Source organism: Saccopteryx leptura, chromosome 12 (genome assembly GCF_036850995.1).
Source record: "Saccopteryx leptura isolate mSacLep1 chromosome 12, mSacLep1_pri_phased_curated, whole genome shotgun sequence".
NCBI lineage: Eukaryota > Metazoa > Chordata > Mammalia > Chiroptera > Emballonuridae > Saccopteryx > Saccopteryx leptura.
In genome coordinates, this window is record NC_089514.1 from 41,391,975 (window position 1) to 41,416,753 (window position 24,779).

At 48.6% G+C, this 24,779-nt stretch overlaps 1 protein-coding gene and 1 non-coding gene across 9 annotated transcripts in view; one reads left to right on the forward strand and one right to left on the reverse strand.

Moving 5' to 3' along the window:
* Positions 1-1,396: 1,396 nt before the first annotated feature.
* SRPK2 (SRSF protein kinase 2) overlaps positions 1,397-24,779 on the reverse strand; it is a 300,854-nt gene continuing 277,471 nt past the window's right edge. For 4 of the 8 annotated variants that reach the window (XM_066354334.1, XM_066354333.1, XM_066354338.1 and 1 more), the window contains 6 exons: positions 21,792-21,892; positions 21,582-21,689; positions 14,888-14,957; positions 14,209-14,301; positions 13,749-13,841; positions 1,397-2,111 (listed from right to left, as the gene is read on the reverse strand). In XM_066354334.1, coding sequence (XP_066210431.1) covers positions 1,927-2,111; positions 13,749-13,841; positions 14,209-14,301; positions 14,888-14,957; positions 21,582-21,689; positions 21,792-21,892 — 650 coding nt within the window. In that variant the 3' untranslated portion in view covers positions 1,397-1,926. The remainder of the gene's footprint in view (positions 2,112-13,748; positions 13,842-14,208; positions 14,302-14,887; positions 14,958-21,581; positions 21,690-21,791; positions 21,893-24,779) is intronic. The other 4 variants (XM_066354335.1, XM_066354341.1, XM_066354337.1 and 1 more) reach the window with 3 other exon arrangements.
* On the forward strand, positions 6,748-6,823 carry TRNAT-GGU (transfer RNA threonine (anticodon GGU)). Its single transcript has one exon. It is a non-coding gene; the product is annotated as a tRNA-Thr (tRNA).

A 24,779-nucleotide genomic window follows, 5' to 3' on the forward strand; every position in this document is an offset into this window, starting at 1 on the left:
CCTGATAAAAATTTGTCTAGACAGATTGGTTCCTATGGAAATGGTGGGTAGCGTCTCTGCTCTACAGCCACCATCTGGTATAGAACCTACATGGGAACTTGTAGCCTCATTAGAAAAACTTACAAGCACATTTCATAAATGAACGTATATTCCACCACACAGTGATATGTGATACAATGCTAACTCCAAAGAAGATTATGTATCTTGTTCCCTCACAGGGAACACTGTCAAAAAAGAAAATCTATAATGCTCAAAACAAAGTATAATATGTTTTTCATAAAACAAATGAAAAAGGATCACTGAAATTCTAGGTATTAAATCTATACTACAGCATCTTTTGTAAATTCACATTCTATGCCCTTACAAAACAATGATTTCCTTGTATGTATAAAGCCTTAATTCATGTTACAGGAATGTTATTTCCTGTAGTTTTGGCTACACTACAGAAAAGGATAGCAAATGTTGATTCTATTGATTCAAATAGGCCAATGATCAAGGCAATGTCTGGAAAAAAATCCCGAAAACACTTTAATTTTTAAAACAACTGCAAGCACCTCAAACAATGGGTTATTATTACAACACTTGTTATCTTTTCACAATCTAGTTATTGCAAAGGCATATGGATAAATATTAATGGACAAAGTTAAGAAAAAGGAGGCACCTTAATAAATGTAAAAAAAAACACAACTGGCATTCAATCCACTGACTTCTAAAAGAGGCTAAATATACCTCTCTGTATTACATTCTAAAATTGTATTGCCTATTAGGGTTTGTGTCCTGGATTCTATAATTTTAAGGCAATGCATAAACAAAATTGTGTGCAACCTGTAAAGAAGAAATCATTTTCTCAACTTCAATGTGTGGAAAGACAAAGAGCTAGTAAGATTTGCTGTATTCACAGGTAAAAATGCCTCCGGAATGAACGTGATCAGTTACCTCTGAGATGTCAGCATTCTGCCTGCTGCACTGCAAATTATATATGCCATACCTTGGTTCTAGATAAATACGAGCAAGATTTTCCAAAGATGTATATATTTTCATTCCACACACTGAACACATTGCTCTTGTCCAGTTTAATCTACGCAGACTCAGACTGACTGTTTAGAGAAGGCAACGCCACATGGTACTGGGCCATTTCAATTTAAAGGGAAATTGTTGTTTTTCCTTGAAAGTATTAAATGCAAAAATAGGAAGGGGGATGCTAAACTATAATACGTACTTTAGAATGAGAAGTATGCCTTTTCTTTCTTTAAAGTGCCATACAGGGAATGACAACCCAGAACCACTTGGTTTAAAATCCAGTGAGAAAGAACTGTTCTGGAATGGAAAGTGTATACAGCTCCCTGGAGCTGAGCCCACTACATGCAACTTAGGCTACAAAGCACTCAAGACTTGGTAGCTTTTCTGAAATTGGAGTTCCCATCCTATATTTAATGAAAATCAACATTTACAGGGTGCATTTACATATACTATAATACAGGAATGATGTCCCTTTGCAAGAGATGAAATTGTACATTTCCTTGCTATTTCTTGGTTCCAACTTGATAATTTCTTAAGATTGTAAATTATATAGTACTCAGCTAAAATATTTCTTCATAAATAGTTACAAAACCTGCCAAAACACAAGGGAAAAGTATTTTTTGTTCAAAAAAACTGACATTTGTATGCCACACAACACAAAGCTTAGAGACGTGTTATTGTTTCCAGAAGAAAGTGGGTCAGTAAACTACCAAGCTGAAAACTACCCTTTCCCAGGATCACAGTGCACAAAAGCAAAATGTCAAACAACAGTACCTCAAAGCAAAATAAAGGTCTGAGGATGAAGCCGGCTCACTTGTAATCCTGTTAAAAGAATGAGAGTCACCGTTTAGGTCCAATGTACTGAGAAACATTTGCTAGCTCAGAATGCTGTATTTGTAGACTCTGCTAAGAATTCAACCAAGGATGCCGAAGGCATTCGCCAGCTGAGGCTCGCTTTTCTGGAACCATTTCTAACATCGGAATAAGGAAATCTGTAAACTGTGCAGCATCTTCATGGGGCCACCCATACTTTTCCATGAGTACATCAAACAGGCTCCAGGGCTTCAGCTTGGTGATATGCCGCAGTTCTCCTGCAGGGAAAACACAGGTGCTGTCAAGAAAGCTCCAAATTTGCATTTCCCACTGTTAGTCCAGGTGGGTCCTTTTCAATGAAGCAGATACCTACCTACTATGCAACAACAAAGGCCAGCTTTTCTCCTCAAGAATAATCATTAAACATATATGTGAACACGTTATATTTCAAGTAAGCTTGGCAAATGTAAACAAAATTAGTTCATTCACATCAGTTCTAGGTTTCTTTAAATAAGTGGAGCCTCCCTTCCAAGTACTAACCAGGCCTGACCCTGCTTAGCTTCCGAGATCAGATGAGCTCGGGCGCGTTCAGGGTGGTCTGGCCGCAGACTAAGTAAGTGGAGCCTGCTGAGCGCACCCAGGATGTCTGCATCTGTAGACACTGATGGGGGCACTCCCACTCCAACTTGGTATCTTTTGCAACTTGCAAATTTGCTTAGAAAAATCTTCAAGATACTCACTATTTAAACTCCTTGGACCACTATTACACATGTTACCATGCAAAGAAAAAGGAGTCTCTTCCTCTGGGACAGTGCTGTCTGGGAGAACGTCCTATGCCGGTCGGTGGAGGTGCTCCATCTGCACTGTGCAGGAGGGGAGCTAGCTCCACGCCCTGGAGACGTGGTTATTGTGACTGAGAAACAGAGGTTCTAATTTGTTTAAATGTAAATGCCACCAGTAGCTAGTGGCTACTATATATGTTAGCACAGCTCTAGATGCCAGCCTGAATCAAATACCATTCATTTTTACATATTTGGTGTTAAATCTAAGGTATCAGGGAATCATTTTGTAAACCTTGAGGTTATTCTTTTCAAAAAATGTATACATACAAGCAGCCACAACTGACATAACAGAATGAATAACAAGCTAGTAAATGGTCTGTAACCATTTCAGAAGAAAGTTATTTTTAAGCCAAACTGCCACAGGATAACTTTCATTATGAATAACTTGTTTTCTCTGCCTGTTAGAAATGTTCAGAGGACACGAGCCCCTGACCAAAGATGGGCCTCCCTGGGTGCCCTCAGCAACTGCCAGAGCACCTTCCACAGAACGCTGCACCCGTTCCCACACCCTCCAGCCCCAGGGCTGCGGCGGCGTGCAAGCACCCGCTGGGCACGCCTCGTGCGGGGCCACTTCTCTCCCTCACCTATCATAATCGAACCAGCCCGGTGAATTTTCTCATGACAGCATTAGCAGAGATTCAGTTCTGTGCTTACAAGGGAATTCTCATAAGGCTTGGTCTGTTTCACCCACTTACTCAACTCAATTTAGAAACACATTCTTCCTCTTTCTTTAATCATAAGGATAATAAACTAACACAGAAAATTATAAACACAAAAGAAATGACCTGTAATCCCAACCACAGGGAGTCTTCCTTTTGGCCTATGCTTGTTCAATTCCTTTTTTAAGTGAGAGGAGGGGAGACAGACTCTGCCCATGTGCGCCAACTGGGGTCTACCTCCAACCCCTGCCTGGGGCCGGTGCTCGAACCAACTGAGCTACTGGCTGTGGGAGAGGAAGAGGGAGAGAAGGGGGCAGGGAAGAGAAGCAGATGGTCGCTTCTTATGTGTGCCCTGCCCGGGCGCTGGACTGACACACTCTCCACTGAGCCAGCGGCCAGGACTAAATGTACATTCTTATGAATTGCTGTCTAGAGTTGTAATCATGATGTGCAGAGTTCTGAATAAAAAGATCATTATAGAATGTTTCTTGTTAAAGAGGTTGGTGTATAAAATGAGCTCTGGCTCCCGTGTGAGCACTGGGGCTGGAGATAAGCACGGCTTCTAGACTGCAGGTGGGGTGGGTCTGTACAGGGACGTGGACCTGCCTCCTGAGAAGGAACAGTCTCTGGGAGAACAGGCACTGCGCAATCACAGCACGTTCATTCACTTTAACCCAGAAATTCCAGTTCTAGGGATCCAGCCCAAGGAACTAAACCCTGGCAACCCCGCCCCCAAATATGTTCACTGCAAAATTATATATACTTGCAAATTCTCAAATGCTCAGTAACAGGAGAATGGTGGTTCAAAACAAAACAAAACAAAACAAAGACAGCCATGGTACATTCACTTGATAAATATTATTTAATACTAATTAATTAATATGGGGGAAATTATATGGTAAAATATTTGGTAGTAAAAGAACAGAAGTCAGCCCTGGCCGGTTGGCTCAGTGGTAGAGCGTTGGCCTGGTGTGTGGAAGTCCTGAGTTTGATTCTCGGCCAGGGCACACAGGTGAGGCGCCCATCTATTTTTCCACCCCTCCCCCTCTCCTTCCTCTCTCTCTCTCTCTTCCCCTCCCGCAGCCAAGGCTCCACTGGAGTTAAGTTGGCCTGGGAGCTGAGGATGGCTCCAGGGCCTCTACCTCAGGTGCTAGAATGGCTCTGGTTGCAATGGAGCATCGCCCCCTGGTGGGCATGCCGGGTGGATCCCAGTTGGGTACATGTGGGAGTCTTTCTGCCTCCCCGCTTCTCACTAGAGAAAAAAATTCCTTCCCCCTCAAAAAAGAATGGAAATCAAATATACACACGATCACAAAAGTGATCTTCAAAGTGCCCATGAAGATATCAAGTAGGTCCCCAAACACCAGCTTTGGTGTAAGGCTGTTTCTCCCTCTGCATTTTCTGTAAGGCAGCTCTATTGATTTTGAGAAAGCTCATATGTTAACATGCTAAACAAGCTCTCTGGAAGGGAAGAAAGTACTTTTCACACACTCACCTCTTCTGACTTGGAATAAATACTGTCCAGGTTTGGGAATGAATGCAACTACAGAGAAGCAGTGTGTTGTGTGCTCAGAGCCACAAAGATGGGTAGTCCTGAGGGTACCAGTTTTTATACTGACTAATACCTATCAAGAGGTTAAAAGTAAGTACAATCTTTAGTGAAGAGGTATGGTTTACACCAAAGTTGACTGAAAATCTGCATAATAGCCTGACAGTGGGTAGAGCATCAGCCTGGAACACTGAGGTCCCAGATTCGAAACCTTGAGGTCCCTGGCTCAGCTGGAGACTCCTCCCCACACCCTGCTCTGGTCAAGGCACGTATGAGAAGCAGTCAATGAACAACTAAAGTGCTGCAACTTAAGTTGATGCTTCTCATCTCTCTTCTTCCTCTCTCTTCCCTTCCTGCCTTTTCTTTCTCTCAAAAAATAAAAATATGCATAATAGTGATAAAATAATTCAATGATGAGAGGCTATGAAAATTATTTATGCAGATCTAACTAGCATCATTGTAAACTGATAAAAATATTCCCAAAGAACAGCCCCGGGGCCTGGCTAGGTGCCCTGGGCCGCAGAAACCCACAGGAGACAGGCCTTGGGGAGGCTTCTCTCCAGAGCAGAAGCTTTGGGCGGTGACTCTATCTGCCAGTCCCAGATGCCTAGACTATTTTTCAAGGAAATAAGTTCAGCACTTCCATTACATGTCTCTTAAATATTATTTTAAGTGATTTGTGAAGGGAAATATATGCTTTTGTGTATGAAATTGTAATATTCCAGCAAACAGGTTTTTATTTCATATATGGTACTATATATTTCAGTGAATGCTGGTAATAAAATAAAACCAAAATATATTAAATTTTAACAGCACACACATAGAAAGGAAACCTATCAAATAATTTACTGGTGTAAAGCAAGTCACAAAACACAGAAATTTGAACATATTCCTACAAAGTACATGTAGGCAAATATTTGAGTTCAAAAATCTGTTTAAACCCTATCTCCTATACATACAAAAATTAATTCAAAATGGATCACAGATCTAAATGTAAGATCTGAAACCAACTCCTGCTTGCCCGGTGGTGGCGCAGGGGTGAAACAACGGGCTGCCTGGACAAGCGGACACGCCCACGGCCACCCACCGAACAGCTGCAGTGAAGCAGCTGTGAGGTGATACTTACCCCTCTCCCCACTAACCTCTCTGCAAAATCAATCAACAAAATATTTTTAAAAACCAAACAAAATTCTTAGAAGAAAACAGAATGAATCTCAGTGATATTGAAGTAGGCAATGGTTCTTAGATGTAACATCAAAAGCACCAGTAACAAAAGAAAAAGTAGAAATTGGATTTCATCAAAATGAAAAGTTTTGTACATATTGTATTTCAACTATCATATATGTGCGTTCATACATCCACACAAACCTTGTACATTAATGTTTATGGAAACACTATTCATAATAACCAAAGTGAAAACCACCCAAATACCCATCAGCTGGCAGAGAAACTAGATGTGGTGTGCCCACACATAAAACGGGGGGACTGCTGGCTCCTGCCGTCACATGAATGAACCTCAGAAACACAGCAAACGAAGAAGCCAACCCGGAAGCCCTCCCACCGCGGGGTCCATCTACCGAACTATCCGCGCGGGCAGATCCATGACACGTGGCTGAGTTGCAGCTGGGCTCGGGGTGGGAAAGAAATCGAGTGTGTGCCAATTGGATTCCTTCTGAGATAATGAAAATGTTCTAAAATTAGATAGTGGTGATGACTGCACAATTTTGTGAATATACTAAAAACCACTAATTGTATGCTTTAAAAAGGTGAATTGTATGCGATGTAGATTAAATCTCAATAAAGTTGTTATAAAAAGCAGGTTCAAAGCATACAGCAAAATAAGTTTAAAAGAATTCCAGTGTAGGCCCTGGCCGGTTGGCTCAGTGGTAGAGCGTCGGCCTGGTGTGCGGAAGTCCCGGGTTCGATTCCCGGCCAGGGCACACAGGAGAAGCGCCCATCTGCTTCTCCATCCCCCTCCCTTCCTCTCTGTCTCTCTCTTCCCCTCCCGCAGCCGAGGCTCCATTGGAGTAAAGATGGCCCGGGCGCTGGGGATGGCTCCTTGGCCTCTGCCCCAGGCGCCAGAGTGGCTCTGGTCATGACAGAGCGATGTCCCGGAGGGGCAGAGCATCGCCCCCTGGTGGGCGTGCCGGGTGGATCCCGGTTGGGCGCATGCGGGAGTCTGTCTGACTGCCTCCCCGTTCCCAGCTTCAGAAAAATACAAAAAAAAAAAAAAAGAATTCCAGCGTTGCCCAGCCTGTAGCAGTGCAATGGACAGAGTGCTGACCTGGAACACTGAGGTCACTGGTTCAACACCCTGGGCTTCCCGGGTCAAGGCACATAGGACAAGCAACCAACAAACAGGCAGAGTGAAGCAACTAACTTCTTGTTCCCCCCTCTTCCTCTCTCTATAAAATCAATAAATAAAAACTTAAAAAACAAAAAACAACCCCAATGCTGTTTAATGCATACAGTAAGAATAAGTATTTCACTAATTAGTAGATCATAATAAATAACAGGAATAAATGGAAGAAGTATAGTAGAGTTTACTTGAACCTATTATAGCAATAATTTCTTTTTTCACATCATATATTTAAATTCAAAGTTAAATGATTAAAATAGTAACTCAAACCTATGATTGGCTGTGGCTTGTGGTTTGTTATTTCCCAAAATGCCTTCACTGTGAGTTGGATGTCACTAGTCTGTCTCCAGGACATAACCATCACTGTCACATCCTCTGTCCCTCAACACAACTCTCCTGGGGGTGGGGGCCTTAGCATGCATCTTCCAAACGGGACCGAAGTACATGTGAAAGGGTCTGCTGGCAGTCGGGCAGGGCCTCCCGGCCCGTCCCAGGGGGTCTGCTGGCAGTCAGGGCAGGGCCTCCCGGCCCGTCCCAGGGGGTCTGCTGGCAGTCGGGCAGGGCCTCCCGTCCCGTCCCAGGGGGTCTGCTGGCAGTCGGGCAGGGCCTCCCGGCCCGTCCCAGGGGGTCTGCTGGCAGTCAGGGCAGGGCCTCCCGGCCCGTCCCAGGGGGTCTGCTGGCAGTCAGGGCAGGGCCTCCCGGCCCGTCCCAGGGGCTCTGCTGGCAGTCACGGCAGGGCCTCCCGGCCCGTCCCAGGGGGTCTGCTGGCAGTCGGGCAGGGCCTCCCGGCCCGTCCCAGGGGGTCTGCTGGCAGTCGGGCAGGGCCTCCCGGCCCGTCCCAGGGGGTCTGCTGGCAGTCGGGCAGGGCCTCCCGGCCCGTCCCAGGGGGTCTGCTGGCAGTCAGGGCAGGGCCTCCCGGCCCGTCCCAGGGGGTCTGCTGGCAGTCAGGGCAGGGCCTCCCGGCCCGTCCCAGGGGCTCTGCTGGCAGTCAGGGCAGGGCCTCCCGGCCCGTCCCAGGGGGTCTGCTGGCAGTCGGGCAGGGCCTCCCGGCCCGTCCCAGGGGGTCTGCTGGCAGTCGGGCAGGGCCTCCTGGCCCGTCCCAGGGGGTCTGCTGGCAGTCGGGCAGGGCCTCCCGGCCCGTCCCAGGCGAAGTGGACACCGCTACCCGCTTCTAGCTCACAAAGGCTTGCACCCAAACACTGATTGGACCCAGGTCACTGTTTTTAACTTGGGAAAGTAAATACTGACTTTGGGAACCTGCAGTAAACCAGACAGATGAGCCTGCTTTCAAAGAGCTCTGCTCTCAGAGAAGAGTTACCACTGGGAAGGAATACAAGACTTTCTACAACTCAGAACTAACTAATGTTTAAGAAGAAATTGTAGTTAAGGTAGTTTCAAGTTTCAAGACTCACTAGTATGAGGAAGCTGGTCTAATGATTTCCACGGAACAGAACCAAGTTCAGGCTAAGATCAGCCCCGAGCTGACTGGTCCCTGGGGCCCACCTGGGCGCGGGGACCTACGAGGACAGAGCCTGAATTAGAAGCAGCTGCCGTTTACTGCATTTCACTTTTAGCTTTGACACACAGACCCCGTCTCGTTCCCGGGCCTCATGGTGGGTGAACACTACTTCCCAGCCAGGAGGACAGCGAGCAGCAGACCCGCTCCCACTCCCACTCCTTCTACAACGCTGGCCGGACAGAAACCCAACGTGACACAAACCAGTGGTTTTCAGTTTTACTTTTCTTGTTACCAGCTCTGGCATATAGGTATTTTAGAAAAAAATTCTTTAATGAATACATTTAAGAATACACACCTTCTTCGGCCCTGGCTGGGTAGCTCCGTTGGTTAGAGCGTCATCCCCATACACTAAGGTTGCGGGTTCAATCCTCACTCGCACATACAAGATCAACCAAGGAATGTGTAAGTGGAAAAACAAATCAATGCTTCTCTCTTAAGTTAATAAATAAAAATTAAAAAGAGACACTTTCCTTCCAAAATACATACTTTTTTTTTAGAGAGAGAGAGAAAGATACAGACAGGTACAGGCAGACAGGAAGGGAGAGAGATGAGAAGCATCAATTCTTTGTTGCGGCACTTCAGCTGTTCATTGATTTATTTCTCAAACATGTCTTGATGGGGGGAGGGGCTCCAGCTGAGCTAGTGACCCGCTGCTCAAGCCAGTGACCATGAGGTCATGTCTAAGGATGCTACACTCAAGCCGGCTGAGCCCATGCTCAAGCCAGCAACCTTGGAGTTTTTTTTTTTTTTTGCATTTTTCTGAAGCTGGAAACAGGGAGAGACAGTCAGACAGACTCCCGCATGCGCCCGACCGGGATCCACCCGGCACGCCCACCATGGGGCAACGCTCTGCCCACCAGGGGGCGATGCTCTGCCCATCCTGGGTGTCGCCATGTTGCGACCAGAGCCACTCTAGCGCGTGGGGCAGAGGCCACAGAGCCATCCCCAGCGCCCGGGCCATCTTTGCTCCAATGGAGCCTTGGCTGTGGGAGGGGAAGAGAGAGACAGAGAGGAAGGCGCGGCGGAGGGGTGGAGAAGCAAATGGGCGCTTCTCCTGTGTGCCCTGGCCGGGAATCGAACCCGGGTCCTCCGCACGCTAGGCCGACGCTCTACCGCTGAGCCAACCAGCCAGGGCACCTTGGAGTTTTGAACCTGGGTCCTCAGCTTAAAATGCGTATTTCACATATATTAGGAAGGCGTGCCCAAACACATTTCTTATGAAATATATCATGTCCCTCATCCTGAAATCTATTTCCATGACAGGCCCTTATTCACCATAATGTTCCTGTAACTTCTGTAAAATTCCTAAATCCCTCTGATCTTCACAGTTATTATAAAGAAATAATAATCAGAAAGAACTTAAGTCCCAATTCTCAGTCATTTCAGGGGATTTCTTGCTTAGTCATAAATTCTCCCTTCCACCTAAAGACAGGGGACATAAAAGACAAGTATCACATTAACACTGAATCAGCCCGACCAGGCAGTGGCACAGTGGATAGAGCATTGGACTGGGATGCGGAGGACCCAGGTTCGAGACCCTGAGGTCGCCAGATTGAGTGTGAGCTCATCTGGTTTGAGCAAAAGCTCACCAACTTGGACCCCAGGTCGCTGACTCGAGCAAGGGATTACCTGGTCTACTGTAGCCCCATGGTCAAGGCACATATGAGAAAGCAATCAATGAACTAAGGTGTCGCAAGGAAAAACTGATGATTGATGCTTCTCATCTCTCTCCGTTCCTGTCTGTCTGTCCCTATCTATCCCTCTCTGTAAAAAAAAAACACAAAAAACCCCACTGAATCAAAATGTTTCTATCTATACCCTGGTCAGCAAACCGCGGCTTGTGAGCCACATGCGGCTCTTCCACAAAATACCATGTGCGGGCGCTACCTCAATAAGGAATGTACCTAACTATATAGTTTAAATTTAAAAAATTTGGCTCTCAAAAGAAATTTCAATTGCTGTACTGTTGCTATCTGGCTCTGCTAATGAGTTTGCCGATCACTGTCCTATACCAAGAATGCTAAGCGCATTTCACTTCCACAGGCCACCTTCAAACAAGCGCCTCAGAAAGCAGTGTATGAAGCCCTGCAGTGTAGATGCGATGACGGGATGGGGCTGGACAGAGGCCGTGTGCCGCAGCCATGGGCACAACCACGAGCTGTCCCAGGTGCACGGGTGCTGATGGAAAGGCCAACCTGAAAGTCAGCTGGCAGCACAAAGGGCCACAGGACAAGGAGCCCTGAGCCGACACCAACCCCATCTGACACCGGTTCACTGAGCTCCACTCGCCAACCTCCCCTCTGCAGGTAGCCCTGGAAGGGTGAGGAGGCTGCGGGCGCAGCTGCCTCTGCGCAGCGGCCACCACAGCACAGGGGCCCTCGGGCTGCTCAGAGAGGTCCTAACAGATAGGTCCATAACTTTACTTCTCACCATTCAAGGCTCTCCTTTGGGTCCTACTCCTCCTCTTCCCCACAGAGCACAGCCCGGGGTTCCCAACCTCAGACCATGGACAAGGAGAAATGAAGAGCCTGGGCCTCTGAGCAGCAGCACGAGTGAAGGAAACTCCTTGAGTCCCTTGCTGGCAGCTGGTCCTCACCATGCCTTCTGCCCACGGCAGCCTGCTGCCAGACCTGCCCACCTGCCAGGTCCAGCGCCTCTCGGCTCTTCCCCACCCCGGAGCACCAGCAGGTCACACTGCTCTCCGTTTCCACGACAGAGCAGCCGGTGGCTCTCGGCCACCCCGGCCCGGCCCGCCCCCCACCTGGGAGGGAGAAGGATATGGTGAGGCTTCGCTGCAAGTCATCTACCAGCCAAGTCCTCCTGCGGCCAGGCCATCCTCGCAGGCTCGGAAAACACTGAAATGTGGAAGAAGGGGTCTGCCTTGGTTAAAATAAACACAATTCTCCAAGCCACACTGAATCCAAGGTCATAAAAATCCAGAGCTTTCCCTTGCTTCAACCATTTTCTGGAACATAGGAAAACTTAGTCTGTTTTCTCAGTAATATTGCTGTCTAGTAGTTCATAATGTTTACAGTGTTTTCCTGCATATCACTTCGCTTTGGCAATAATGACATTAGCTACAACTGGACCGTGTGCGACATGCATCCTCTTATATTTTCTTACAATAACGCACCCTGAAATTACTCCCATCGCCATGAGGAAACTGGCTCCACGATGACGTGAGGACATGGGCCTGTCTTACAGCTCAGGACCCCAGCTGTCCTAAACACAGTTCATGGCCAAGCTGTTTCGCCACCCTTACCGCTACTTGGGCCTGTGTGTGAGCCTGCGTGTGGGAGGGAAACTTTTTTGGGGGGAAGGGAACTTTTTCTTTTTTTAAAGATTTTATTTACTGATTTTACAGAGCGGGGTGTGTAGCGAGAAGTAAGTCATAGTTGTTTCACTTCAGTCGTTCATTGCTTGTCATATGTGCCTTGACCAGGCAAGCCCAGGGTTTTGAACCGGCAACCTCAGTGTCCCAAGTCGAGGCTTTATCCACTGCACCACCACAGGTCAGGCAACTTTCTATCTTGCTCCTGTGACCTAGACTAGAAGACCAGATTTTCAGAACTGAAATAAGAAAGGTTCTCTGAAGAACAGTTTTCTCTGACAATTTCTTTTCCTGTGATAACCCTTAAAAAGGTAGTAAGTAAATAACCGCATCCAGTTCCATGTGTCCCAGGGGACCCCCAGGTGGCCCCAGAAGAGCCGAGAGCCGCGGTCCAACACGCTCAGACAAGCAGAGCAGGAACCAGGCTCCGCGTGGCTGGCTCCCAGGCCTCTTGTATGAACAGGGAAATTAACCTACAGAAAAACCAAGGACTGGGGAGCTGAGCATCCCCAGAGCGTACAATCAAAGACGACTACAAGAGTTCCTGATTTCACAGGAAAATAAGCCGAATTGGTGCCCCAAATCAGGCTGAACAGGGAGAAGGGGTATCTGGGACTTTTAGGAATTTCTACAAACTTCATGTTCTGCTCACACCAACTTCAGAAGTTTTTTGAAGGTGTTTCAACCAGAAAATATCTTCAGCTAAAAAAACATGAATCAAGAGGAACAGCAATGATCATGCAAAAAAAAAAAAAAAAAAAAAAAGGCACTGGGGAAGGGTTCTTTAAATATAAACCCTCTGGGGTTTGGGGTGCTTTTAAAAACTGACTATGGCTTGACTGGTGGTGGCACAGTGGATAGAGCAACAACCTGGGACCATGAGGCCCCAAGGTCAGCAGCTTGAGCGAGGGATCACTGAAATGACCTCAAGGTCGCTGGCTTGAGCAAGGGGTCACTGGCTGGGCTCAAGACCCCTGCCAACGCATGTATGAGAAGCAATCAATGAACAAATAAAGTAATGAAACTAAGAGTTGATGCTTTTTACCCACCCCTTGCCCCCAATAATAAAAAAAATAAAACAAAATTCATGAACAAGGGACTCTACACAGAACATAGAAACAGAAAGAGTTATTCTGGGTCATGGTGAGGGAAGACAAACAAGAACCACAATATTAAAATAAAACCACTTGTAACACAGTGTGAGGAGCTGCCGTGGAGCGCAGGCTCTGGTCTGGAGCCTATGAGGCTCCCAGGCCACACTCGGGACACAAAACAGCTGTTCCTCAAGTGCAGGCTCCAGGCCGCTCTGCTCCAACGCAGAACAACCTGGCTCCGTGAACAAGGAAAATGTAAAGGTAAGTTTAGCTGGTTTCTAAAAATCACTTAATTCCCTTCACCAAGACTTCAACACACAGACTGGTACTCAAGAGCAGGAGAGAAGACAAGTGGAGGAGACAAAGGGTTTAGGAAGGTTCTCTTACAAAAATTCCTATTCCACAGGTATCAGACTGTTTACTCCTGTTTATTTCTTGGGTGCTCTCTTTAGCAGAATCCCCCAGTTGTAAAAGTCCAGACTTTACTGCCCAAATGCAAAAGCATAATTTCTCCTTTTGGGAGAGGATTATGCTGAAATTAGTGTTGCATAAATACCGTTACCTTTTCTGGTGAAAAACTCCTTGGAATATTTCCCCAACATAGTGTATTTTCGAGGGACTTTCCCCAGCAGTTCAATGATCAATGCTATGTGATCTGCATTGGGAAACATTGCCAGCAAAACAGAAACACACGACAGTTTAATCAGTACACTGCATGCAGACACAGCCGCCGCCCGCGCAGACAGAAACAGAGCGCGGCCTGGTCAAAGCCCTGGCCTGGCCCAAGGGGCCCGGCACCGGCACCAGCGCCAAGGGCCCTGTGGCAGCGCTGAGACACAGGGTGACCGCAGCACTGGGCCAAATGCAGTCTTCCCTCTCGGCTTTTAAACAGCATAGGAATTCCGCTGGGTTGCTTTTTAAAATTTAGGAGAAATGCCTTTGTCATCATGAACGCTGCGATCAGCAGCTGCTATTCCGTTTCTGTCTGCATCATGGCGCTTTCCAAAGAGAAGAGGTACTACCTCTGCGGTTGAAGAATTCCCGAGAGTACTTTCCAGACAGAGCAAAGTGCCTTGGGATACTGCCTAGCAGCTCTATGATGTGGGCTATGTGGTCTATGGAGGAGAGAAAAAAGGATATGGGAATGGGAGGGGCAGAGGGAGGGAGAGATAAAAGAAGAGGAAAAAATTTAAATTAGTAAAAACTCAGAAATTGATTCAAATCAACAATGTCTGCAGCACACCCCGGCAATGGCTGGGAGACAGGCAGACCTCAGCACACGTGGAGCAGTGACAGGAGTTACTGCCAGCTCACCCCAGCATCACGAGCAGGCATGAAGACGGCCAGGTGTACACATGGAATTCAGTTGAATTCCCTGCTTTTCAACTCAGCTCCCAGAAGGAGGGGAAAATGAGCTGGTCAGGGAGCAGCTGGCCCACAGAGAGGCTGGGCTCGTGCAGCCTGCCATCTCCTGCCTCGGGCGCGGCCTGGGCGGCAGGAGGGTGTCTGGGACGCTGCCCCAACCAGGAGGCTCTGCCCATTCACTGCCACCGATGCGAGGGTTCAAGCTCAAAGACAAGCATCTGCATTTGGTGTTTGAAAACCAGTGCACAGCTCTAGTTCAGTACAATATACAATCCTCTCCAGAATTTCAGGACCCTTGGGAAACCCAGACTAGTGTTCAGCAACAGCACTACTCACCTTCATCCCTGGAATAGTCCTCTCCAGAATGCGGTTCAAACAAATAATCTCCCGTTGCCAGCTCAAATGCCTAGGACACAACAGATGACATGCTAATAAGCACTCACAGAGACCGAACCCTGAGTCACTAAGCTTTGGCCCTTGTATAAGATCTGAATCAAACCAAAGAGCCTCCTAAAGTGCTCAATACAATTTTTTTTTCTTTCTTCCAAAAAGTTCAAAGACACTTCAGAAATAGGCTTACATATCTACTGGAAGACAGGAGGGCTATGCTCTCTCTTCGTTCTGCAAAAAGCAAAACGAACACGTTCACATATGCGCAACCAGCCGTGTAGAGACCTGTCTGAAGCCACGTCTTGCTCAGCCTCTCCTGGTAGAACAAGGGCTCAGCCCAGATCCTGGTCTGCCTGATCCAGAGCCTGCCCTTGCCCAGCAGGCCCAGCTGGCCCTGGGCTGTGGGTTCTGTGCTCCACTGAAGCAGACTTTCATGTCTTAGGAAGGAAAGGTGCTATTTTCAGCATCTCCTCATTATTTCGTTCATTTCTGACTCAACTAAGGGATACCTAGAGCAGGCATGGCCAACATACGGCCCACGGACCGAATCCGGCCGGCATAATGAGTTTATGCGGCCCACGATTAAATTTTTAATATTCTCCGCTACTTTAAAAATCTCAGCTACTCAGAAGCGGAAGCGTCTTTGATTATTGGAAACTGAGATATTTAAGAAGATAGTGATAGGCGAAAAAGAATTCCGCGTGTAACTAATCTAGGGTTAACTTCCAATAATTGGTTGAATGAATTTGCGATACTTCTTTATTTTTTTAAAAAATTCTATTATAAAGATTTACAACTTTTGTACTCGTTTGTACTTGATAGGAACTGTTTGACGTTTAGCGGCGATGTGAAACCCACATTCTTTTAGGTGGAATTTGCCAGTGCACACCCAAAGTCAAACAATTCGTTATTTTTGTGGTCAAGTGTGCTGAATCAAGTGGCATTGTAGCATAGACAAAAGCTGCAGTTGATAACTGAAAACGTGTCCAGGCTTTTTGTAAAATGAAATAATTGTTTTATTTGCGATATAACCCCTTCAAGCTCATTCTATTAATTAAATATTGTTTTGATTGACTGTGATATAGTTTGGATATTTATACGGTATATAACTATATTTTTATAAAAATAGTATTGTATATTAAAATTATTTTCACTCACATGTATTCATAAACAAATTACATAATAAAATTTTGTTTAAATTAATCGGTTTTGTAGTTAACATTTTTTAATTTTAATACTTCATCCAGCCCATGAAGAAAGTTTTCTTTCTAATCTGGCCCGGGGGCAAAAACTGTTGGCCACGCCTGACCTAGAGCCTAAGAAGCCCCTCTTGCTCTGTCCCCCGGGGCCAGGAGGAAGCAGATCGCTTGACAGCCCCTCTCAAAAAGGGCAAGGACAGCTGGCTGCTGGGGTGACCACCGTCTGCCCCCAGCACACCAGCGTGAGGGAAAGTCAGTTCCCCCATTTCCACCAGCTAGTCTGCTTCCCTCGTTCACACACACACACAAATCTCAGTCCTAGGAGTTTAATTTAGAAACGAAAACTGCTGCTGCTCTGCTGATCAAATACTATGTTTCAAAAACAAAACAAAACACAATAAGCTAAGGCCCTGGCCAGTTGGCTCAGTGGTAGAGTGTCGGCCTGGTGTGCGGAAGTCCCGGGTTCGATTCCCAGCCGGGGCACACAGGAGAAGCGCCCATCTGCTTCTCTACCCCTCCCCCTCTCCTTCCTCTCTGTCTCTCTTCCCCTCCTTCAGCCGAGGCTCCATTGGAGCAAAAGATGGCCCGGGTGCTGAGGATGGCTCTGTGGCCTCTGCCTCAGGCACTAGAGTGGCTCTGGTCGCAACAGAGCGATGCCCCAGATGGGCAGAGCATCGCCCCCTGGTGGGCATGCCAGATGGATCCCGGTCGGGCGCATGCGGGAGTCTGTCTGACTGCCTCCCCGTTTCCAGCTTCAGAAAAAACAAACAAACCCACAATAAGCTAAATTCCATTTTTTGGTTTTTATCATGCTAACTTCTGTTCTGTATTAGATCTTGCTGTTCTGCAAGGCGCTCAAGGGCCCGTTCTCTCTACTGATGCCTGTGGACCTATGACAAGGCACAACGCTCACCCTCTCAAGGCACTGCCCCTCAACCCCCGCTCCTGCCTTGCTGAGCACCACTGCGCTGACCTCCCCTCCCCTCTGTCCATGAGCAGGCTGCGGGATGATGCCCTCTGAAAACAGTGTCTGCCTGCAGTTGGGGCACCTCCCGCAGCACTCGAGTCAAGCCACAGGCTGGCGCACTCACCCTGGAACCAATAGTTCATGAATGCAGGATCCCTGCCCAAACCCTACCTGGCTCTGAGCAGGACCAGGACATGTCAAGTGCCTACACTGAGGAAGGTGCTGCCCCAACACTGTAGTCCCTGAGAAGGTCCTCACTTGGGGCCTTTCCTCTCCACCCAAGAAGCAATAAAGACAGAAGGCCAATCCAGGGTGAAAAAATCTCACATTTGGATACAAGTCCAAGGGGGATATCTGGATTGCATGCTAGGTGGCCGGAAGGGCCTTCCCTGCCTAGGACACAATCAGCTCAGTGCCTTACAAGCCAGGAGGAAAAGGGGTAACCCGAGTGGGGAAAGACTACGAAGCTGCATGACGATACTCTGAGGACCTTCTGGGGGTCCTCGCTCACGCTGCCAATTAACTGTCAAAACTACTTCAATCTCACTGTATAGACTCATATAGCCGAATGCTCAGATATGTCAGCTGAGTATTTTTTTGAAAGATGACCGTTTTGATTTGCACCCACATATTTCCAAGGAAATCCTTCAGTCAAATCTATCGATGAGACCCTGGCTGGTTGGCTCAGTGGTAGAGTGTCGGCCTGGCATGTGTAAGTCCCAGGTTCGATTCCTGGTCTGGGCACACAGGAGAAGCACCCATCTGGTTCTCCACCCCTCCCCCCCTCCTTCCTCTCTGTCTCTGTCTTCTCCTCCTGCAGCCAAGGCTCCATTGGAGCAAAGTTTGCCAGGGCGCTGAGGATGGCTCCATGGCCTCTGCCTCAGGTGCTAGAATGGCTCCAGTTGCAATGGAGCAACGCCCCAGAGGGACAGAGCATCGCCCCCTAGTGGGCATGCCGGGTGGATCCTGTTTGGGTGCATGTGAGAGTCTCTTTCTGCCAACCCCCACTTCTCATTTCGGAAAAATACACACACATAAAACAAACAAGCAAATCTATCAATGAAATGGTTTAAAAGAGAAAGTGAGAGAGGCTGGTAGGAGGCTCCCATCGCACTACCTGGTCATGGCTCTCTGGAGAGGGACAAGACTTTCTCAACACACAGGACAGGCACAACAGGGTACACACATGACTATGACAACACTAGCCTCAGCACACTGAGATTTTCTCCTATGCTGGCAGCTGAGAAGCCATCACAGATAACTGCCTTCGCCTCAGTAAGCTGCTCCCTCTATAACCTTGATAATGATTTATTTTTAATAACTGGGAACTTTGGATTCTTCCCTCTGTCCTTGGCCTGATGCTCTCAGAGGTCTTTCCCTTGGACCAACCTCTGTTCTTAGATTCTGTAGAGACTTGTTCCTAAAATGCCCTCTCGTGCCAAAGTGCCCCATTCTGAACCAGTAAGTTCCCGTAAGTTCTGGAACGCGACCAGTGCTAAAGAAGTCTGGTGGAACTTGTCAGACGGCTTTTCCTGTTTCTCAGCAGCCTCAGGCTCACCACAGAGCCCATGAAAAGTCAGCTATCGAGGGACAGACACACAAATGTAGAGCAGCTATAACTCGATCCACACAGAACTGTTAGACCATTTACTTTGTCTGGAGGGGCCCCGAGAGTCAAGAAAAGAAAAAAGATTCAGCAACTGGCACACAGCACTACTCTGCCTCCCTCTGTCGCTGCCTCTTGGGGTGAAAGCTCTGCTCTGACCACGTCGGCACTGGGGTCCCTGTAACGCTCGGGGCTCAGAGACTCAAACAGCTCTGGGCTTCACCCCCAAGTACAACCCAGAGCAGCTTGCAATTATGCATTTTACATTTTTAAACTTCCATAAAAGGGGAGGAGTGAGGAAACACTGCCTCATCTCTTCCAGGTTCTCTACTTAGGACAAAAGGGCCTCTCCACCATGACCCGGGGTAAGGGGTGGAGGTGGGGAATGAAGGCTTGCCCCTTCCAGTAAAATCACTCTTTTGACAAGTTTTTTTTACAAACCTCAGGAGGAGCCCTAGAAGCACTGAGGGAGCTGTGTCTAATTTCTTGGGAGGGTGGGGTTGGGGGGAAACTCAAAAGGAGACAAAGCCAATGCCTCCCCGTAGGGCTACTGTGTCTGCACTCTGCTCGGCCGCAGCAGAGCAGGCAGGACAGGGGACTGTGCTGGGGGACAAATCCTCATCTCACGGAAAGTAAAACAGATCACCTGGTGTAAAACTGTACTGACAGCTCCATCATTATTCTATTACATCAGTGTTCTTGTCCTATTTTTCTGGTTATATCACCAAAATTTAACACCCAAAATTAGAAGCACAGAATATCAAAGTTGAAAAAGTTCTCCCAGTCTAATTCAGGGCGGCCCCAGTTCAGCCCCTTCCGTGCGGCTGGGACAGAGGCTCGACCTCGCCACATCCTGCGGTGGAACGTTTCTCCCCCGCAGCTCCAGCTGTGCAGAGGGCTCCCTTTCCACTGACCCACAGCTTCCCAGAGCCCCACCCTCCCGCATCTGCCCCCGAGTCACACAGGCTGAGTCCACAGCAGTCTCCCAAGGCAAAGGAAACACATTTCCACCAATCCTTTCAACTAGTCTTTTCCCATACCTCGTCACAGCAAGCACTTAGCTTCTGATACCTCCTGAAAAACTTAATTTTAAAAATGATCTGGCATTATCTGTCAGAGCAACATGTGACCAGAAAGGCAGGCACCAGTGCCTTGGTTTTATTTGGCCGTATATCTATTGTCTCAGATTATGCTAACTTGAAAAACACAAAATATCTAATTATTTTAAAATATCATTTTAGCACTAAGGCTTTTAGCCTGAATGGTGGTGGTGCAGTGAAAAAAGCATCAACCTGGGATGCTGAGAACCCAGGATCAAAACCCCCAGGTTGCCGGTTTGAGCGCAGGATCATCGACCTGATCCCAAGGCCTGACCTGAGGGTTCAGGTTAAGGCACTTATGCGAAGCAATCAATGAACAATTAAAATGGACCAACTATGAGTTGATGCTTCTCATCTCTCTCTTCCCTTCCGGTCTATCCAAAAAAAGCTTTTACTTTAGCATCAGAAGACAAACAATCTAACACACTCAATTGTTACATTAATCTTTGAATAACAATAAATTTAATTATTTAGCACTTTTTTTGTGACAGAGAGAGGGACAGACAGGAAGGCTGAGAGAGATGAGATGCATCAGGTCTTCGTTGTGGCATCTTAGTTGTTCATTGATTTCTTTCTCATATGTGCGTTGACTGGGGGCTCCCGCCAAGCCAGTGACCCCTTGCTCAAGCCAGCGACCTTGGGCTTCAAGCCAGCAGCCACGGGGTCATGTCTATGATCCCACGCTCAAACCAGCAACCCTGTGCTCAAGCTGGTGAGCCCACACTCAAGCCAGCGACCTCGGGATTCAAACCTGGGTCCTCTGGGTCCCAGTCTGACATTCTTTCCACTGCGCCACTGCCTGGTCAGGCTATTCAGCACTTTTTTTAATGAGGCAAGTGCTAAGCTTTATATACATTCTCTTGCATTGAAATATCAAAGGAGAATAGGGGAAAAAAATGAAGAAAAACATGAATCACCACCATAATCAACACACACACACACACACCCTTTCCAACACAAAGTACAGCCCATGGAGCGGAAAGAGAGCTGACACCGGCTGACAGATAAGGGGCTATTCTGTTCCTCAATCACATGTAAGGAGTCAGCGAGGCAGACGCAGTGCTGGGCCTGGGGAGATCAGACACAACTAAACTCAGGACGCACAGATCCAGCAGTGAAAGCGGATGACACGTGGTGGAAGAGGCGGCATCCAGAGGCCCCGAGGGCAGCACTGCTGTGGACGCCACAGGAGCACTCAGTCAGAGGGGCAGATGCAGAGCCTGCCGTCTCCCAGGGGCTGGACAGCCCCGAGCAACAAGCCAGAATACTCTCTGGACTGTACTTCATAAAAGGAGAGAGGCAGAACGTTGGTAGATGGGTGTCCTCTCCCCTCCAGTGAGAAGGTAAGGTCTGTCAGAGGCCGCCACAAAGGACTATAGCCTTTCAGCGTCCGATGGCCATCCCTAAGACACAGCTGTCTCACCTTCCTGCTCAGCACGCGTGAAGGCTGAAGCCGTGTGCAGCCTGCGAGCCTTCAGAAGCCACAGAGGAACTGCGGCCTTGGACCACCATGCAGAGGGCTCTGACTCTCAAGGATGTGGGCTGCCCAGGGCCGGGGGAAGAGGTTGTCTCCAAAGACCACACCAGAATAGACTAGCCCAGACCAGACCAAGCCTCACCCCTAGACATGCCTGAAAAAAATTCTTCCAATTCTTAAGACAACCACAGCAGCAACCTTCCTGTCTCACCCACCCCATGATAGCCTCTGCCCCACATGAGCATTCAGGTGATGATCTCTCACATGAAGACAGTGGCCGGGAGTCCTTACCATACACGCCGTGCTCCAAATGTCAGCAGGCGTACTGTATCCTGCTCCTATCAAAACCTCTATGGATCTGTACTGACGCGTCTGGATATCTTCTGTGAAGTGTTTGTGCTGAAAGGGAACAGACTGCGTCACCAGTGAGGAACACACTGAAAGAGAAAACATGTCTTCTAACACATCACCAAAATGCTTCTGGAAGAAAATGCTACTTACCACCCAACAAGCGTTTCCCAGGTCAGCAATTTTAACTCTAATTTTATCGGCATTGTGTGGGTCCAGGGGATTCACCAGCAGGTCCGCGGCCCGGGTTTTTGCTGGTGTGAGCAAACGGCAGGACGGTTAGAGCATGTAATGAAAGGTCTGCACGTGCGGGCACTGTCTGCCGCACACACAGCCTCTTTTTCTAGAAGTTGTGGGCTAATCATTTAGGCCTGGAATCCTGTAAATTGAACTCAACAGAGTTTAAAGGTTGTGGTCTTCATCTTTGGAAAATATTTCACAAAAGGGACAAACTAGGCTGCCCAGAGACCCCCGGACCCTGCTTGGCCTTTCTCCTTTATCCCCGAGTCCTTGTTCCTTGGGGTGGCCCTGCCTGCTTCCTTCTGGATGTTTCTAGCTGCTCGTGACATCAGACCAAACACAGCAAGCTATGGCAGCATCTGGCTTGCCCAATCTAGTGAGTGCTGTGCCCCATCAAGTGTGTCTGAACCACTAAAAAATACAGATTAAAGGCCAAGACTAATCAATCCTGGTTTAGCTTTGAACAAGGAATATTCCAGAAGAGACGTTTCCTGAGAAGACTTGGTCCACAAGGGCAAACCTCTGAGGTCCTTCACAATGGTCTTGTCAAATATGTCAAGCCACCGTCACCCAGTGTGGCCCCGAGAGACGCTCGTTGTGGCACAGGGCCAAGCTCCTGAGGGCTGTGGGAGAAGCCCAGGCCCAGACCTGCCTCAGGAAGCTCCAGTCACCGGTGCCAAGTGACGGGAAGAAATAACTGGGTGAGGCCCAGACAGAATAGTCCTAAAGTTCAGTCAGCATCTTCATCAAACCTCAAAACTGACTTACAAGTTTGGGTTTCTGGGAAGGATGAGAGAGAACCGTGACTTTTATTTCAGAACCCTGAAGTGGTATTTACAGACTAAACAGAAAAGTCTGCTCAATGCAGAACATCAGACACCCTTTTGTCCACTCAAAGCTGGGCACAGCTAACTAAAATGAACCAAACCTCCTCTTGGGTGCATCTGTGCTGGGCAGCCCCAGTGCGGAAGCGGGCTGAGTCCTCAGAGGCAGCAGGGCCAGGCCATGCTCCTGCGAGCCGGGTGGTGGGGGGCCAGGCACAAGGACCCCAAGCGCTGACACAGCTCCCCAGGAGGGGACAGAGGAGGCAGAGAGAACCCTGGTTGACATCTAACGCTCAAGACCCATTCCCTGGGCTGTGGATCAAGCTGGGCTGGACGGCTCACATGTTCCCTTCTTGCTAGTTGCCTGCCCTTGCCCACTGCCCTCTCTGTGAAAAGACTGACCCATGGGGTCTCACCAAAGGTCAGACATGGCTGAGAAGAAACACAGGGAGCTCAGAAATGAGAAGGAAAGCAGCCAAGACCCGCATGAGGAGCCGAGGTCTACACTAACCGAGGGTCAGTGAGACGAGAGGGCCAGGAGAAACATAAAAATGCTGATGCAATGGACAGGTGGCAGTATGAGAAACGGGTACATAAAACCTCATGTCATTCAATCAAGGAGAGTCAGTAGGCAGGAAAATGAAATCTGAGGTTTGCAGAACTGGATTCAAATCTAAGTTTCAACACCTACAAGTTTTAAGACTCTGGCAAATGACTTAAGCTGTTTGAGACTCAGCCAAAAGGAAGAAGAGGAACGAAGCACCCCCCCTCCCACAGACAAGCACAGGAGAGCTACAGCAGCGCCTGGGGGCCCGACCCAGGGCTCCTCTCTGCCTGCCACTGGCGAGACCACCCACCCTCCGAGGCTGAGGCTGCCACCTGGCCAGTGAAGGGCCAGCACTCCTTCGGGACATGCTGTTATCCTGGTTCAGATTTGTAAATAGTGACCCATCTCACACGTGATACTGATTTTAAATTAAAAATATAATTGTATAAGAACACAGACAAACTAAAGGGAATTTGCTTGTGTTTCTGACTTTCTATTCTCAGTGTGATCATGACCTCTCCGAGAGTGTCTACCTGACTGCAGCAGTCAGCAAAGCCCACTTCCACCCAGGGACTCCATGCTCACTACCCAATCACGCCAACTTCACACTTCTCCCGAGGAGGGGGTGGGCAGTGGGAAGAGAGAGGTGGGAAGATTTCACTATCCTAGGTCCACACTGATACTTCATAGTTTAAAACACCCTTACATGAGAGGCATGAATGCCGTCTGGATACGCAGGTTCAGTACCAGGCCCACGTAGCAAAACTAGGAGAGTTAATGCCCAAATCTGACCCATTCAGTTGCCAAATATTTATTGAGTCCCTTCTATGTTCCAGGAGTTGTCTTGGCACCAGGAACAGCATAAACAAGACATATGAGGTTCACCCACCACACCCCAAATTAGGTAACTCCTGTACCGGCTGGGAACACGGGCCATACAGTCAGTAAGATGATTCACACACCAGGTCAGGTGGCTCTACATGCTCTGAAGAAAAACAAAGCAAGGAAAGAAGATGGATAATGAGGATGGTGTTCAGAAGGTTTTACGAGAAGATGCGGTCTGAGGAGAGGCCTGACTAAAGGGAGACACGGAGGAAGAAGCTCCAGGCAGAGGAGACAGCACAGAGTGCAGAGGCACAGACAGCCCTCTGGCCAGGAGCACAGGAAGCAGAGGGGACGTGGGGCGCGGGGTGCGGGGGCTGCTGGGAAGCAGAGGGGACATGGGCGGGGGGCCCGGGGGCTGCTGGGAAGCAGAGGGGACGTGGGGCGGGGGGCCCGGGGGCTGCTGGGAAGCAGAGGGGACGTGGGCGGGGGGCCCGGGGGCTGCTGGGAAGCAGAGGGGACGTGGGGCGGGGGGGCCCGGGGGCTGCTGGGAAGCAGAGGGGACGTGGGCGGGGGGCCCGGGGGCTGCTGGGAAGCAGAGGGGACGTGGGGCGGGGGGCCCGGGGGCTGCTGGGAAGCAGAGGGGACGTGGGCGGGGGGTCCGGGGGCTGCTGGGAAGCAGAGGGGACGTGGGCGGGGCGCGGGGGC